The sequence below is a fragment of the Syngnathus leptorhynchus genome, chromosome 5 (genome assembly GCF_054491065.1).
Source record: "Syngnathus leptorhynchus isolate UIUO chromosome 5, UIUO_Slep, whole genome shotgun sequence".
Taxonomy (NCBI): Eukaryota; Metazoa; Chordata; class Actinopteri; order Syngnathiformes; family Syngnathidae; genus Syngnathus; species Syngnathus leptorhynchus.
This window is the reverse complement of record NC_141199.1, coordinates 16,145,115-16,161,886: the sequence shown is the minus strand read 5'-3', so window position 1 is coordinate 16,161,886 and position 16,772 is coordinate 16,145,115. Positions and strand designations below refer to the sequence as shown.

The window sequence follows — 16,772 nt, the reverse complement described above, 5'->3', positions numbered from 1 at the left end:
TCCCCCAGCGCTAACGCTAACATACGCACCGCACCAGCGCACACCTTTTACCAAGCGGGATACACAGCTGGACCCGAGCGTCTTGTCAGAGATGCTCGTGGGAGATAAATCGAGCAGTCACACTTAAAACTTAGTGAATGGCGGCTGAAATGATGCACTCATAAAGCGAAAACATAAATTTTAAGACTTTGTCAGTTAGCCTAGCCTGTGGAATGCACCCCATTGATTTAAGGTCACTGTGCTGTTTTACCTTGAGGCTAATTAAAGTTATTAATACCTCAGCAAACCTTACCGTGTATCATTTTTAATTTGAGTATACTTTAAATCAAGCTAGCTTTGAGCATAATGCTAGCTTAAATGTAATCATGTTTGCTAAGAGGAACCAACCAAAATGATGCTGATTAATTTTTTTTTATCACTTAAAACCCATTTAAAATATATAATAAAAATAAAAATTATATAATATAAATTTTGAAATTTACAAAAATATGTTAAACAATTCTTGAAAAAATAAAATCTCCCCAATTTGACAAAAATGTAAAAAATTCATACTGGTCAGTATGCTTTCAAATACATTACAAGTTACCAGCCAAATTTACTTCCGCCATGTTGGGAATGTAAGCAAAATCCAGGAGTGAGTGAGTATAAATAAAACTCTTGGTGTGTTTGTTTCTATAGTTACACTCCCCACCCTAGCAAGCTTTTATTTCCGTCCGGTCAAGTCAGGAGGCTGAGAGATTTATTTTAGAAAAGCGTGATACAGAATGCGTATGGCATTTCTGCTATTTGGCCCGTCTTTAAGGCCGACTTTTCCACAGCATTGCCCCCAATGGTTTGCCTATAACATCGTTTTTATAGATTTACAAAATTTATAACGTTCATCTCAATTTGCGCTGTAAGATTATAAGAGTCCTATAATAAACACTCCTAAAAGTCAAAGAACAGTTTGAACTACTCACGCTCATCCCAACACCAAAATATTATCCGTACAAGGTGGCTCGGTATTTTTATCTGAACATGACCTTGTGCTCCATATTGAGTTCACACGTATGAACGCAACAAGGATGCAGAAGCTAACGCTAGGCTAAGGCTAATTCGTGTATTGTTTGCCATCAACTTCCTATGATAACTCAACATGTTTTTGCAACATTGGGACCAGTTGTTTGGTTTTCTCCCACCTGTTCCAACTGATGCCCGATTATGAATACTTTTTAAAGGTACGAGCGGCAGACGCTCTGGTGCCGGGACGTCCCAATGACATGACCCTACTATACCCCGCCACCGAGGGTTAACACCCGGGTGGACGTAGGCTACTTTAAGGTATTGTTGGCAGCAGACAATTGGTTAGCACACATTCCACTACACTGCTTCCTGCACTGACAACCCCCCCCCCCCCCCACCTCCAAAGTTTTTTTGTTGTTGTTTTTTTTTAAGACAGAAGGCGGCCTTCTCTTGGTTGGAGGAGCACTTTCACAACCTCCTCCAATGGCCTTTCTTAATTTAGCTGTGGGGGTAGGATACTCTCCCACAGCCCCCCTCCCTTCCCCTGCGCTGACAGGGGGGAGGGTCCAATGAGGGTCCCTGTCTACAGTTTCATTATTACCTGCACAGCCCCTGCAGCACTCATCACACTCGTGCGTCTGCGTGAGGACGCGGCAGCAGAAGAGAGAGGACCAGAAGGTTTTATATTTTCTTTTTTTTTGTAGTTTAATTTGTGAGGGGAATTTTCGTCTATATTAAGTGAAATAACAAAGCAGTGGACATGGCAGCTAGTCTGCAAAGTTCACACTGGAGGTGCCTCCTGTTTGTGCTTGGCATGTGTCTTGCCTCGGCTCAGCCTTTTAACCAAGCGCACCTCTACCAGTACAAAGCCGGACCTAACGAAGACAACATCATCATCGCTAACAACGGGATCAGGGTTCCATTGGGGAAAGCTGTCTTTTTGGATCCCGTGAATGACTTGGTGACAGAGGTTCAGCCCGGAGATCGCTGCCACATAACAGTTTTGGACAATGACCCACTAGCTCAGAGACCGGGGACGCTGACCCCCAAGAAGTTCCAGTGTTCCTTTGCGCCCGACGAAGTGAAATACACCCATTTTGGGTCACGGAGCCCCAGTACGGACCGGGTGAAGCTGCAGCTGCGCTATGACTCCCAGACCAACACGGTGGTGATCCCCTTTATGTTGGAGGTGGAGGTTGTTTTCCAGCAGCTGGAGGTCCTTACCAGGAATATGCCCATTAATGTGGACAAGCTCAATGGCGAAAGCGGGCCCATCGACAAGAAGGCACTGGAGTTTTCCTACGAGGATGGTGTCACGCAGTGCAAGATCACCACGCTGGTCGGCGCCGGAGGCCTCCCTAGGTATGGCACGCTTATTAATAACCCCAAGAATGGGCAGATGGTCGACTGCGATGAATTTGTAAAGCTGGGCATCCGTTACAAGCACACAGCTAAGACCAATTCACCAAACAGAGACTACATTCCCATGGTGGTCGAGTTGCAGGACAATGATGGTAACACGATAATGCAAGAGTATTTCCAAATGATGGTTCGGATCAGGGAGGGCGCAGAAAACACGGGGCCAAAACCCAGCTTTGTTTCCATGATGATGATGGAGGTAGATCAGTTTGTGATGACCGCCATCACCGCTGACATGCTGGCCGCTGAAGATGTGGAGTCCGACCCGGACGATTTGATATTTAATGTCACGTCACCGCTGGGCCCCGAGCAGGGCTACATCATCAGCACAGATGACCAGAACATGCCCATCACCTCCTTCTACCAGCGGGACATTAGAGATCTCAAAATAGCTTATAAACCACCTTCGGATGACTCCGAAGTCGAGCGGATCTTCCAGCTCGAGTTTGAAATCGTTGATACGGACGGTGCTGTGTCTGACACCTTTGCGTTTATGATTGTTGTGAAGCCCATGAACACCATGGCTCCTGTGGTCACCAAAAACACGGGCCAGCTCTTGTTTGAGGGGCAATCAAGACCACTTTCCAGCTCACAGAATTTAGAGATCAGCGACGAAGATAACCTCGAGGATGTGAGGATTACCGTAATTGACGGCCTGAGGCACGGTGACCTGAGCGTGCTTGGGGGTCGCAGGAAATTTTTCACGCCGGCTGATTTGGATGCCGGAATTGTAGTGTATCAGCACGACGGGAGTGACACCTACAGCGACAACATCATTTTCCGAATGACGGATGGGAAGAATGAAGTTGAATTTTTGTTTCCCATCACGATTGTGCCGACTGACGATGAGCCGCCCATCATTAATGCAAACACTGGGCTGGTGCTGTTCAAGAATGAAGTCATGCAGATTTCTCCATTCATCCTGAGTGCCACAGATATCGACTCGGAAGACTCCACCATTAAGTTCATCCTGGAGGCTCCTTACTCTAATGTGGGGGAGTTCCTGCTGCGGCAAGTGGAGCCCCCCTCCGACCCCTCCCTGTGGAAGTTCAGTCCGACGGATGAGATGTTTGAGCAGGTGGTGACTGAATGGTTTCAGCAGGACATCATGGATGGGAAGCTATTCTACCGCCATGTTGGAAGTCACAGCACCACCACCATCATCGACCAGTACGTGTTCCGGGTGCAGGATGATAATGACCCACCCAATCTGTCCGGGGAGCAGTTGTTCACTGTCAAAATCCACCCTGTCGATGACTTGGCCCCAGAGCTCTGCCCCGGTGCCAACCTTCACATGATGGTCAAAGAATATGAACTGACATACTTCAAGAAATTATTTCTATGCTACACCGATCTAGACTCTGATGATCGAGACTTAAAGTACACCGTCACTAAGCCTCCGACTGACACGGATGAGAACAACCCGGTGTTCTTGGGTGAGATTGTTCTGACCGACAACCCAGATGTTGTAATCACAGAGTTCACGCAGGCCCAAGTCAACCACCACAAGGTGGCGTACAAACCCCCTGACCAAGAGCTTGGCATCACTCCCAAAGTGGTTCAGTTTACATTCATGGTAGAGGACACTTCAGGAAACACAGCTGATGGACTGTTCACCATTTTTCTGCAGCCGGTTGACAACAAACCTCCGCTCATTACGAACACAGGGTTCAGTGTCATGGAAAGCGGCTCATACGTCATCACCAGTCACAATTTACATGCGACAGACACTGATACAGAAGATGAAAACATCCTTTTCACGGTGAGCCAGGTTCCTAAATACGGTCGGCTGCAGTACTTAGGCATCGATATGTCAAACGGCGAAACGTTTATGCTCCAAGACATTGCGAACGGCCGCATGACTTACATCCACAGTGGCGAGGAATCCATCAATGATGTCATCAAATTGGATGTAAGCGACGGTTTCCATGAGGTGCCAATCAACATCAAGATCACAGTGGACCCAGTGGATGACGAGAGCCCCACTATCATGCTTCCCACCGGCGTGGTGGCCGCGTCCATCGATGTGCTGGAGAACGGCGCCACGGAAATCACCAGCAACGTGATTCAGGGCCGTGACGAAGACACGGACGACCTCATGTTGATGTTCATTGTTGAGGAGCCTCCCAGGCTGGGTGAAATCCTCGTCAATGGCGCCCCCGCCGAGAGGTTCACACAAGCCGACATCATCAACGGAGCCGTACTGTACGTGCACACCTCAGGGGAAATCGGGCCGGTGAAACTACACGATTCCTTCAACCTCACACTGTCCGACTTGTCCGACCAGTGGGTGGTCGGTGGCAATAAGGTCCAAGGAGTGACGGTGCATGTCACCATCTTGCCTGTTGACAGCATCCCACCGATTGTTAGGGTTGGGGGGCAGTTTGTCGTGCTGGAGGGTGAGAAGAACGTAATCACTCTGAACCAAATCCAAGCAGAGGACATCGACACAAACAGCGAAGACATCCTCTGCACCATCATCGTCCAGCCTTCATCCGGTTACGTGGAGAATATCTCCCCAGCTCCCGGCTCGGAGAAATCCCGGGCGGGGACGGCCATCACTGCTTTTAACATCAAAGAAGTGGCCATCGGCCATATCTACTATGTCCAAAGCATTCATAAAGGTGTGGAACCTGTGGAGGATCGCTTCACCTTCCGCTGCTCGGATGGCATCAACTTCTCCGAACGACACTTCTTTCCGATCATCATCATTCCAGCCAACGACGAGAAGCCGGAAATCTTCATTCGTGAGTTCATAGTGATGGAGGGCATGAGTTTGGTCATTGACACGCCCATCCTGAATGCAGCCGATGCCGACATCCCTGATGATGACTTGTACTTTGAGATTGTCAAAAACCCCACACACGGCACCATAGTTCAACAGCTCAGCACCGGCACCATTCTGGTGGACAGGTTTGACTTGGAACAGATAAAGGAGGCCTCAAATATCCTGTACGAGCATGACGACTCCGAGACCAAAGAGGACAGCTTTGTCATACGGCTCTCGGATGGGAAACACTCGGTGGAAAAGAAAGTGCTCATCATGGTCATTCCGGTCGACGATGAGACACCCAGGATGGCGATTAATGACGGACTTGAGGTCGAGATCGGCGAGACTAAAGTCATCAACAACCGGGTTCTCAAGGCTACCGATTTGGACTCTGAAGACAGCACGCTGGTGTACATCGTGCGATACGGTCCAGGCCAAGGCTACCTTCAGCGCATTAGCAAGTTTGGCGACGTACTTGGTAACATCACCTTCGGCATGAACTTCACGCAGGATGAGGTTGACAAGCAGCTCATCCAGTACGTGCACACTGGCCAGGAAGGAATCCGAGACCTGCTTAAGTTTGACGTCACGGATGGCATCAACGCCCTAATTGATCGCTACTTCTACATTAACATCGGAAGCATCGACATGGTCTTCCCTGAAGTAATCAACAAAGGCGTGACCCTCAAGGAAGGTGGCAAAGTTACACTAACCACCGATCTCCTCAGCACCAGCGATATCAACAGCCCCGACGAGTTTCTCAGTTTTAGCATTACGAGAGCTCCGAGCAGAGGTCACCTGGAATGTACGGACTATCCCGGCGTTCCCATTTCCGCGTTCACCCAAATGCAGCTCGCCGGCAACAAGATCTACTACATCCACACGTCTGACGACGAGATCAAGATGGACAGCTTTGAGTTTGAGGTGACAGATGGCTACAACCCGGTCTTTCGAACTTTCCGGGTGTCCATTACTGACGTGGACAACAAGAAGCCTGTCTTGACCATTAGCAAGCTAATTGTGGAGGAAGGTGAAACCAAGCTCATCACGCCGTTTGAGCTGACAGTGGAGGATCGCGACACGCCAGACCACCTGCTGCGTTTCATTGTGACTCAGGTGCCGGTGCACGGCCAGTTGCTTTTGAACAACTCCCGGCCCATCACATCATTCACCAAGCAGGACCTGAACGAGAACCTAGTCAGCTACAAGCACGACGGCACAGAGACCAACGAGGATAGTTTTTCCTTCACAGTCACCGACGGCACCCACACGGACTTCTACGTGTTCCCCAATACTATTTACGAGACTCGCAAGCCGCAGATGATGGCCATTCACATCAACACGGTGGACAACGGCGTGCCGCAGATCGTGGTTAACAAGGCGGCAGGCTCACTCAGGCTACTTCCTTCAGGCCACGTGGGCTTCCTGATCACCAGCAAGGCTCTGCGATCAGAGGACCGTGACAGTCAGCAAGATGTCCTCAAGTACATCGTGTCGGAGGCACCACAGCACGGCTTCATCATGAATTCCGCCAAGGGCAACGACAGCATCATGACCTTCACGCAAGGTATGAGCGCAAGCCACCATCCATTTATTCTTAGAAAGTAATTCTTCACAGACCACGGATCTTGCTTAGTGTTTCCAAAAAACTTGTAAGATAACCATCTTCAAATTAGACGTATTTGTTCAAATGAGCAGAGAACGGCATTTGCTCTGAGGCTCACATGTCGTCATAATATCAATTGTTGCTTGGGGCTCTGTAACTTAAAACCCGGTGAATGTGGCCTACATATTCTTCTTCTCTGACATTTTGTATTTCTCTTGACACGCTAACTTCCGGGTGCCGCCACCAGCCGACATCAACGACATGAAGATCAGCTACGTCCTATTGGATGGAACCAACGCCACCAGCGACATCTTCTACTTCACCATTGAGGACAATGGTAAGAATTTCAATCATTACCTCAAAATATTTTTTTTACAAAAAAAATGTCAGTCTGACCCAAGTGTTTGCATCACAAAGACTTAAGGCAGTTGGCCGTGACTGACACCCGATATAGAACCGCCGTCTTACTTTCAGGCCCACTGGAGGCTGGTTTAAAAGACATCGGGTTGGGACTTGGGTCAAAGGGCCACGAGCCAAAAAAGTGACAGTGACTGAGGGACAGTAGAGGGGCCTGATGTCTTAAGAGTTTTCTCAAATGACTTTTTAAGCCCTGCATCCATCCACCTTGACGTTCCGACAAATTTAGGGCACTCTAGAATTTATCATGGGAATTCTCTCATTTTGGATTAAAAGTATAACTAAGCAGACAAACATATTTACGCGTTTGATTCAAATGAAGTTAAGCACGACGACTTTACAGGTCACAGTATCCTCTCTGTGTATTGTAATTCAAGCCTTTAAGACGGCATTAATAACCATACATAAATTATATAGATACTATATATATAGCACAGACTGGGCATTAAAAAAGTGACAGGTGGCAGTCGCTAGTTTAGTTACAGCTTGCCAATACAAAACAATTCAGACCCGTGCTGGAAGGAAAATTGAATTGGCAGGATTTGGGTCCAACTATTGATTCATTTTCTTTTGAATTAAGGTCTGTTGCGCTAATGCTAATTGCTATACTGTCTACCATTAGCTCCATGGCTAATTTTCACTTACAGCAGCCATTGTGACAAAACACGTAGTTGATAATGAAGACCTGGATAATTGGACACCTTGACACAAATAAACACACACATCCGGCAGACGGAAGATAAAAAGGGTCTAAGGTATTTCGGACATGAACGAACACGCCAATGGTCAGCTTCGAGTTCCAAAGATGGGAAAGGCGGATAAATTCTCAAACAAAGCACAACAAAAGATTCAGAATTGCCATGCTAAAATGTAATTGGTGTGACATTAACTTTGATAAACACAGTCCCTCTTCAATCATGTCGATACCTTCTGACTGACTATTAAGTGAAGTATTTTTATTAGGGCGGAGATGTGTGTGGGTGTAATCCCCTCCAGCAAAGTGTACCACAAAAGTCGTAAATAGTTGCAAATACAAAGTGTAGCATCGTCCATCCCATGTGAGGTGAGCAAAGCGCCAAAGGCTCAAAGTCTTCCTTACTTTCTGACATGTTGAGACATTTCCATGCCCTTTTCACTTGCAATTTTCAAGCTGGGGAGTGAGTGGATCATGTCTTCGGGTCCCTGACCTACATGCATAACTGGATATATGATTGTTCACCATAGCAACAAAGCAAGCCACAGATTTATGGCCCGCAGAAAAATCATTGGAGCGCCAGGATTTGTTAGAGTTTAATTCAGTTGATTTTTGGTTTATTGTAGGCTGAAATTGTTGTTTGATTTTTTTATTTTAGTAATAATTTAACAGTATGCGTCTTAGTCTCCAATAATATATTTTATATATTATTTTTATATATTTTTATATATATATATAAAAAAATATTATATATTTTTTTTTTTTTAATTTTATGACTTTTTAAAAATATATGTACAGTATTCGATGCAGCTCTTGAGATATTGGATGTCATTTTCCTGTGCAGTTGTTGCTAGTGTTATGGTCTTGCTCGTGTCTGGTTCAGCAAAGGGTTCAGGGAGGTTCAGAGGGGTCCGGGGATGGGTGTCATGTGATCACCAAAAACCTGTATAGGAATGCACTTCCTGCGCGACTCAGGGGCCTCAGACAGAGCAAGGCCTGGAAGTTGAGTGAGGGGATCCCCTTTCAAAGACCCTCACCATACACCCACCCTATCGCCCCCCACCCTACTCCCTATTAGCTTGCCCCCCTCCCCAAAAGTCACTCTCTCCTAAGACCACCTCGGGGCCATCATTCTTCTTCTTATACTTCATCATAATTTCTTCACCTTTTCTTGCCTCTCGTTACGCTCAACTTTCATCCTTCCTCTCCGCGGGCCTGATTTACTGACGGTGAGGCGTCGTGATGAATGCCCTCCGGGTTATTCTTATCTGCTCTCATGTGGCGCGTGGCCCGGCCAACTTGTCACTGAGACGACACACTTGAATCGCATAAGTCGCATTTCCTTGATAATCATCCTCTGTTATTTACTGTATATATGTAGGCGTCTTATAATTAGTACAGTAAATCAATAAATATTTGTTCCAAGCTGAAATGCTCACTTGTTGCTAGGCAGAGTTTGTCAGTTATAATCACGGGTGCTGCATAACCCAATGAAAAAAAATTGATGATGAGATTACTTAGTAAGGGCTAGGGGCATTGTACCCTAGGATAGAAAGTCATTCCGAACAGGAGTAGGAAGATGCGATTTTTTTACCCAAAAATGCAGCAGGTGAGGCGTTCTTGTTCCTGCCTCACTTGTTGCTGAACATCACAGCTCTCCCCTGACCTCAATGTCCCCCTGCAAGCTATACAGTGGTGGCAATATTTAGCGATGGCGGACGAGAGATCTAAGAATGCGCTTGGCTGCAGGGAAACTGTCACGTATACGGAAACATGAGCCACTTGTAATTAAAGAACAGAACCGTAACATAACCTCGAAATAATATGACGACAGTGGCATTTAATGATGAGAAATGAAGACACATAAAAATCTGACTAATGCTTTAAGGAAAATATTGGTGGGCCAGCCAGGACATCTTTCATATTTTATTAGTGTTAAAGCAACAACATATCACAATTTAACCTTAAACAAATTCGCACTACACTAGCCTGGCTAATAGCAACATAGGAAGCTAACTAATTAGCACAATACTCTGGTGGGAATGCTGTCACAGAGATGATCAGCTCCAACTCAGGGGTGTTGCGAAACAACACAAAAGAAGTCACGGGAAAAAGAGGGGACCTCCTCTAGAGTCCCCCCCCCGACCCCTTAAACAAATCGTGGCCCACCCACACAGCTCAGGGGGTTTTGGGTACAGCTGTTATTGCAGTGTTTTGGTTCTGTTCTGTCGTCACATGGTAGAATGGCTGTGGCCTCCTTCATAGCTGATGCGGGTATACGCTTGAGATAACTTTCCCCCCCACTGTGTCAAGTTAGCACAATGATGCCTAACTTTATGATTGCTTTATTATTGTATTTTTATTTGTTTTATCGTTGTCACATCACGACTATTTTTTCCTTATTCTTTCTACGGTACTGTGTAGATCTATGGCTTATTTTGTTCCAATGTCATTGACAAAAGTTTTCCTAAAGTTTGTTAAAACAAAAAGTGTGTGAGGTAGAATGACCAAAAATGAGCCTCTGTGTTGGTCCTGAGTCTTTCGCTGGTTCAACAGGTCCGTTGTCAGTGTGAGCAGTGATGCGCAACTAAAGTGAGACCCCCCCACCCACCTAACCTCGCGGAACCAAAGACACCTCTGACCGTGCCCCATTTCACATCAAAAGTAGCGAGTCACCCGGTTAGTTATCTCAGAGGTTTTTTTATGCAGCAGGGCGAATAATCTTCAACATCACCCAGCCTCTCGGGCACTGGTTGTAAGGGATTACCTCCCCGAGTCGTGACATAGTTACAGGTGTTTTCCCTTGAAAACCTAGACCCTGTAGCTGTAGCTAAAACTACAAGTCAGGAAAAAATATATAAAACTGTGAAATTATTGTGAGAAGAATTTCTTTGTGTTATACTGCCCCTGGTGGCCAAGGCATGCACACCAGAAGGAGCGCCACAATGCGCATCATGATGCCCAAACTTTTTGTAACATGATGGAAGATGTGTTCTTTGAACATATAAGGAAATGAATTAGTGATCATTTCACCATCCCAAAATGCCCTTTTAAAACTTGTTGCCAAAGTAGCCTAGCACGTTGGCTAAGAGAGGCTTTCTTGTGTTTTTGTTTCTACAGGTGGGAACAAACTGAAGCCTCAGCCATTTCGCCTCAACTGGGCCTGGATCTCCCTGGAGAGGGAGTACTATCTGGTGGACGAGGACGCCAAGTTCCTGGAGGTGACGCTCAAACGCCGAGGATACTTGGGAGAGACGTCGTTTGTCAGTGAGTTTCACAAATCAAGGGTCAAGTTGAAGTAGTTGGAAAATTCTGTTAAATGAATTGAGTAAACTGAAAAAAATTAATGACTCACAAATCCTTCCCCCGCAGGTATTGCCACCAAGGACGACACGGCCGAGAAGGACAAAGACTTTCGGGGCAAATCCCAGAAGCAGGTCCAGTTTAACCCTGGCCAGACCACCGCGTCCTGGAAGGTGAAGATCTTCACCGACCAGGAGTTTGAAACATCAGAAACCTTCCAGATCCAGCTCTCCGACCCGGTCATGGCTGTGCTGGAGTTCCCGGACATCGCCACCGTGGAGATCGTGGACCCGGGAGACGGTAATATAGCAGAGCTACATTAAACCTGTCCACGGAATTGCTAATTGTTTGCTCTTGCAAAAACAGAGTCGACCGTGTTCATCCCTCAAGCTGAGTACAAAATTGAGGAGGACATCGGAGAGCTGGTGGTGCCGGTCCGACGGTCCGGAGACGCCAGCCAGGAACTCATGGTCATCTGCTCCACTCACCAAGGTAATTCTCTGAAGATTTGACTTTAATTCTACAACTTTTTTTGGAGACTCCATAACTTCATTTTCCAATCTGCAGGTGTGCCATATATCAAATAATAATGAAACAATATTTGATCATTCATCTCCCCCTCCAGGTTCAGCTACGGGCACCATCCCTAGCTCCGTGCTGTCCTACTCGGACTACCTCACGCGTGCAGAGGACCACACGAGCGTGCTGCGTTTTGACAAGGACGAGCGCGAGAAGCTCTGTCGCATCATCATTATTGATGACTCGCTATATGAGGACGAGGAGAGCTTCAACGTCACCCTCAGCATGCCCATGGGGGGCCGGGTGGGTGCCTCCTTCCCCACCGCCAAGGTCACCATCTTGGCAGACAGCGACGACGGTAAGCGTTGGCATCGGAAAGTTTTAAATAAAATGAAAATTCTCTGTCACCCAATCAACAAACAGCGTTGTGTCAAGCTCCTCCCCTAAGAGCCAAAAAATGCTAGCTAAGCTAATTCTCAACACAGTTAACCATTCAAATTTCGGTTTTCAGTCATGGTTTTCTTTGAAACTGTATGATGGGATAAAGATTAAATATGATCCACGTTCTTTTGATACAGCCATATGACAAATGACTTCACACTATGCCGCTCTAGGGTGACAATAACTCAGTATGGCGGCCACTTGTGATCCTACAAAGCTCCCATTTTGCTATTTCGGGATCCAGACGTGATCAATGAACCCAAAAGATGTTCAGGCGGCGTCCGCAAACCCCGGATTATTTCCATTCCCTAATGACGCTATTTCCCATCTAGCGCTTTCTCGCATGCACGTTCAGTGTGCAGGAACAAGATAAGAATAGACACGTGCTCATGTCGGCTTAGTAACTAACGCGAGCGCCGCCTCCTGCTCGTGTGAACTCATCGGCACTGAGAGGAGCTGAGGGGAACACACAGGGCATCATTTTTGCCCGTACAATGGAACTTTCTGTCTAAATTCCCAAGAAAGAAGAGATTTATTAAGAGAATAATTTCATTTTAAAAACAACAACAAACTTTTCTTTGAACTCTTGAAACTGTTCAACTTCACTGTTCAACGACACACGGTCGCGGTGAAGGGTTATCGGCGGATCTCTCGAGAACATTGTTAGTGTGAAGAACTTTTTCTTTATACGCAAGTGTTGAGAGATAAATGGATGTTCCTGGAGTTGGAATTCCATGGCTCCCTCCCCCGCTCCATGTCGCTAATTAGCTCCTCCATCATCGCAAAGCAGGATGAATGGCGTTCGGCCATGTGTGAAGTACACTCGCTACAGGTGTATCGGCAAAATCTTTACAGGAGTATGTGAATTCTGACTTCCTGTGTGGAATGAAAACCACTTCCCTTTACCAATGACTATTGTTGTTTTTACAGCCAGGTGACAGCTGCAACGATGCTCTACTGACTAACAAATTCAAATTTCATAAGTGGGGGATTTGCTAAATTGTCTTTTTGACCCTTAAAGACTACCTTTTTCAAAACTTGAAACTTGTAAACTCAACTCGTGTAATTGCTTTGTCGAAAAAAAATAAAAACTAATAAAAAATCTAAACTCATTATTGTTGGTTCAAACTACCCTAGTATTTCCTGTTCCTACAGAACCGTCTCTGTACTTTGGCGAGCCCGAATACATGGTGGATGAGAGTTCAGGTTACGTGGAAGTGAAGGTGTGGAGGACGGGAACAGATCTCTCCAAAACGGCAACAGTGACCATTCGCTCCAGGAAGAGCGAACCCGTCTCGGCGGAAGGTTAACGTTTACCGCCACACTTTAGGATCTCGCGTTACCATGACAACACTCATATTTATAATTCACGCAGCCGGATTGGACTATGTGGGCATCAGTCGCAACCTGGACTTTGCCCCCGGAGTGACCATGCAGACGTTCAGGGTGACCATCCTGGACGACCTGGGTCAGCCTGAGCTGGAAGGACCGGAGACCTTCGATCTGGTGTTAAGGATGCCGATGAATGCCGTGCTGGGAGAACCTAGCGCGACCACCATCACCATCAACGATACCATCACGGACGGCAAGTCTTTCATATGTCTAATCTTGGCAACTTGTGACTCGAGTCTCTGACCTCTGGCGGTATCCCGGTATGACTCAGTCGTGACAACCTTACTGTCGTTACAGTGCCAAAGGTCCAGTTCAAGCAGGGTAGCTACAAGGTGGACGAGGCCGACGGGGAGGTCAAGGCGATAGTGTACCGCAGTGGAGACGTCAGTATCTGGTCCACCGTACGCTGCTACACCCGGCAGGGTACCGCCCAGGTGATGATGGACTACAGCGAGAGACCCAACACCAATGCCTCCATGATCACCTTTCTACCAGGTGAGGAACTATTCTACAATATTTTCAAAAGCTCACATCTTGATTTCCAAGCAACTACTTTGACTACCCGTTCATACAGAATACGAGTCGAGCCTATACTTGTCTCTACTGCTTCAAAGTACAGTGGCAAGATATACGACAATGATTCCACTTCCTACCTTCTCAAAGGTGAGACGGAGAAGCCTTGCGTGGTCAAACTGGAAGACGACTCGGTTCATGAGGAGGACGAGGAGTTTCGCCTGGTCCTCGGAACTCCCAAGAGCAAGTCGCCGTATGGAGCCTCGATCGGCGAGCAGAAGGAAGCCCTGATTAAAGTCACGGACAACAAAGACAGTAGGTCACCGAAAACGTTAGGAACACATCCTTCAACAGGTGAGCTCACTGGTTTCATTCTCTACGTCTCGTTTTAGAGCCAATCATTCGCTTCTCTGAGATTAAGTACAGCGTGCGAGAGCCGCAGGTGAAAGGGGACGTCGCCCTTGTCAAGATCCCTATCTTGCGAACCGGAGACACTTCCAAGTTGTCCGTGGTGAGGGTGCACACCAAGGACGGATCGGCAACCTCCGGGGAAGACTACAACCCTCTGTCGGAAGGTGAGCGCACCCAACTTGTTGGTGTTATCAAACTTTTAACATGGAGTCAATGGGTGATGAAAGCTGACACTATTTTCCATAGACGTGGAGTTCAAAGAGGGCGACACGGAGCATTTTGTGGAGATCGAGATTCTCTACGACGGCCAACGAGAGATGAGGGAAGCCTTCACGGTCCACATGAAGCCCGATGACAACATGGTGGCAGAGATACAGGTGATGGCGCATAGCTACAAACGCACGAAAATAACCCGGCAACAGCTGGCATTGCTGTCAGCGCGCCTGGACCGCTATACCTTATAAAAAGGCTTTGGAATGAGACAGGAGGTGGGGCAGGGGGGGTTAACATTAGATGGAGCTAAAAACAGAATGTAAGCCACTGCAGAGAAATAGCCCAACTAAATTGTGACCCACGTTCCATTCTTGCCTGCATAGTCTTTATAAAAGAAAATAAAAAAAGCATCTGGAGCCACATCACAGGAGACGCAATTATATAATACACAGTAAATAGACAGTCCAAAAATCCAATAAAAAAATAATTCAGAGTTACGAGTATTTATTTTGACAACTTTGCCTGCTCTGGCTAGATGAACAAAGCTATCGTGTACATCGAGGAGATGGACAGCGTGGCGGACGTCACTTTCCCGGCGGTGCCGCACGTGGTTTCTCTGTTTATGTACGACGATACGTCCAAGACCAAAGACAACCCCAACCCCATCAATGGCTACCCAGTCGTGTGTGTGACAGTAAGTATGACGCCAGTTTTGTTTCAGTACCAGGATGCTATGCTGCTACGTTGTTAGCATGACTTGTTTTCCTGTTTTGTAGGCCTGCAACCCCAAATATGATGACTTTGACAAAACCGGATCCATCTGCTCAGCGGAGAGCATCAATGATACTCTCACCCAGTACCGCTGGTTGGTCAGCGCCCCGACCGGGTCCGACGGCGTGACCAGTCCCATGAGGGAGGTGGACACCAACACCTTCTTTACCAACACCAAATCCATCACCTTGGATTCCATCTACTTCCAAGCCGGGTCCAGAATCCAGTGTGCCGCCAGGGCCTTCAATGCCAACGGGGACGCTGGTTTAGAACTTTCCAGTCCCATCGTTGTGATCAGCAAAGAGGAAGGTAAGTACTGTAGATGTGAAGAACATAAACGCGCTCGGAGGACGTCTAGTCTCTCAACCCTGACGTCTTTACAGGGATGTGTCAACCTCGGATCGAAGGCACCGTTGGAGCTGAACCTTTTTCTGCAAAGATCCGCTACACGGGCCCGGATGACCCAGACTTCCCCAACCTCATCAAGCTGACTATCAGCATGCCCCATATGGATGGTGAGGGAAAACATGGATGAATAAATATACTCGTATAGCCCAAGAAGTGTTTTTTGTGTTGCTAAGTTATCAAAATTGGTATCTTTGTAACAAGAGAGAAGTATGTTTCTTCTGTACATTTTTTTTTTTTTTCCCCCCAACAGGTATGTTGCCGGTCATCTCCACAAGACCGATGTCCAATTTCGAGCTCACGCTAAGCCCCGACGGCACCCGCGTGGGCAACCACCGCTGCTCCAACTTGCTGGATTTCAACGAAATCCCGACAGGCCATGGCTTCATCACAGACGCAACCAAAAATCCCGAGATCATCGGCGAAACATCGCCTTACCAGTACAGCAACGCCATGCGCTCGTCCAACTCTCTACGCTTCTACCGGAACCTCAACTTGGAGGCCTGCCTCTGGGAATTTACCAGTTACTACGACATGTCAGAGTTGTTGAATGATTGCGGTGGCTCCATAGGCACTGACGGACAGGTATGAAAAAAAATATATTGGCAGAATGTTGTTCAAATCGTTTAGTGGCTGCAGTTCATTTTGAGCTGGACAAAACTCTGTTTTCTAAGGTCCTCAACTTGGTCCAGTCCTACGTCACCCTACGCGTGCCCCTCTTTGTGTCCTACGTCTTCCACTCCCCTGTGGCCGTGGGTGGCTGGCAGCACTTTGACCTCCAGTCGGAGCTCAAGCTGACCTTTGTGTACGACACGGCCATTCTCTGGCAGGAGGGCATCGGGAGCCCACCCGAGTCGGAGCTGCAGGGTAAGCTCTGACGCCGCCCCTTCTTTGAC

The 16,772-nt window shown here is 47.2% G+C and overlaps 2 protein-coding genes across 2 annotated transcripts in view; one reads left to right on the top strand and one right to left on the bottom strand.

Moving 5' to 3' along the window:
* The window catches only part of hhip (hedgehog interacting protein), a 66,596-nt gene that overhangs the window by 48,734 nt on the left and 1,090 nt on the right, over positions 1 to 16,772 (bottom strand). The window contains exon 2 of the mRNA XM_085912979.1: positions 14,217 to 14,363. The gene's annotated coding sequence lies outside the window, so the exon portion shown is untranslated. The remainder of the gene's footprint in view (positions 1 to 14,216; positions 14,364 to 16,772) is intronic.
* Positions 1,763 to 16,772, top strand: part of frem3 (Fras1 related extracellular matrix 3) — an 18,988-nt gene continuing 3,978 nt past the window's right edge. Inside the window, exons 1-17 of the mRNA XM_085912971.1 lie at positions 1,763 to 6,758; positions 7,045 to 7,134; positions 11,029 to 11,175; positions 11,281 to 11,511; positions 11,578 to 11,703; positions 11,837 to 12,088; positions 13,327 to 13,476; positions 13,547 to 13,756; positions 13,861 to 14,058; positions 14,227 to 14,391; positions 14,469 to 14,651; positions 14,734 to 14,864; positions 15,236 to 15,394; positions 15,477 to 15,780; positions 15,855 to 15,986; positions 16,130 to 16,461; positions 16,551 to 16,743. Of these exons, the coding sequence (XP_085769097.1) occupies positions 1,763 to 6,758; positions 7,045 to 7,134; positions 11,029 to 11,175; positions 11,281 to 11,511; positions 11,578 to 11,703; positions 11,837 to 12,088; positions 13,327 to 13,476; positions 13,547 to 13,756; positions 13,861 to 14,058; positions 14,227 to 14,391; positions 14,469 to 14,651; positions 14,734 to 14,864; positions 15,236 to 15,394; positions 15,477 to 15,780; positions 15,855 to 15,986; positions 16,130 to 16,461; positions 16,551 to 16,743 (7,999 nt within the window). The remainder of the gene's footprint in view (positions 6,759 to 7,044; positions 7,135 to 11,028; positions 11,176 to 11,280; positions 11,512 to 11,577; positions 11,704 to 11,836; positions 12,089 to 13,326; positions 13,477 to 13,546; positions 13,757 to 13,860; positions 14,059 to 14,226; positions 14,392 to 14,468; positions 14,652 to 14,733; positions 14,865 to 15,235; positions 15,395 to 15,476; positions 15,781 to 15,854; positions 15,987 to 16,129; positions 16,462 to 16,550; positions 16,744 to 16,772) is intronic.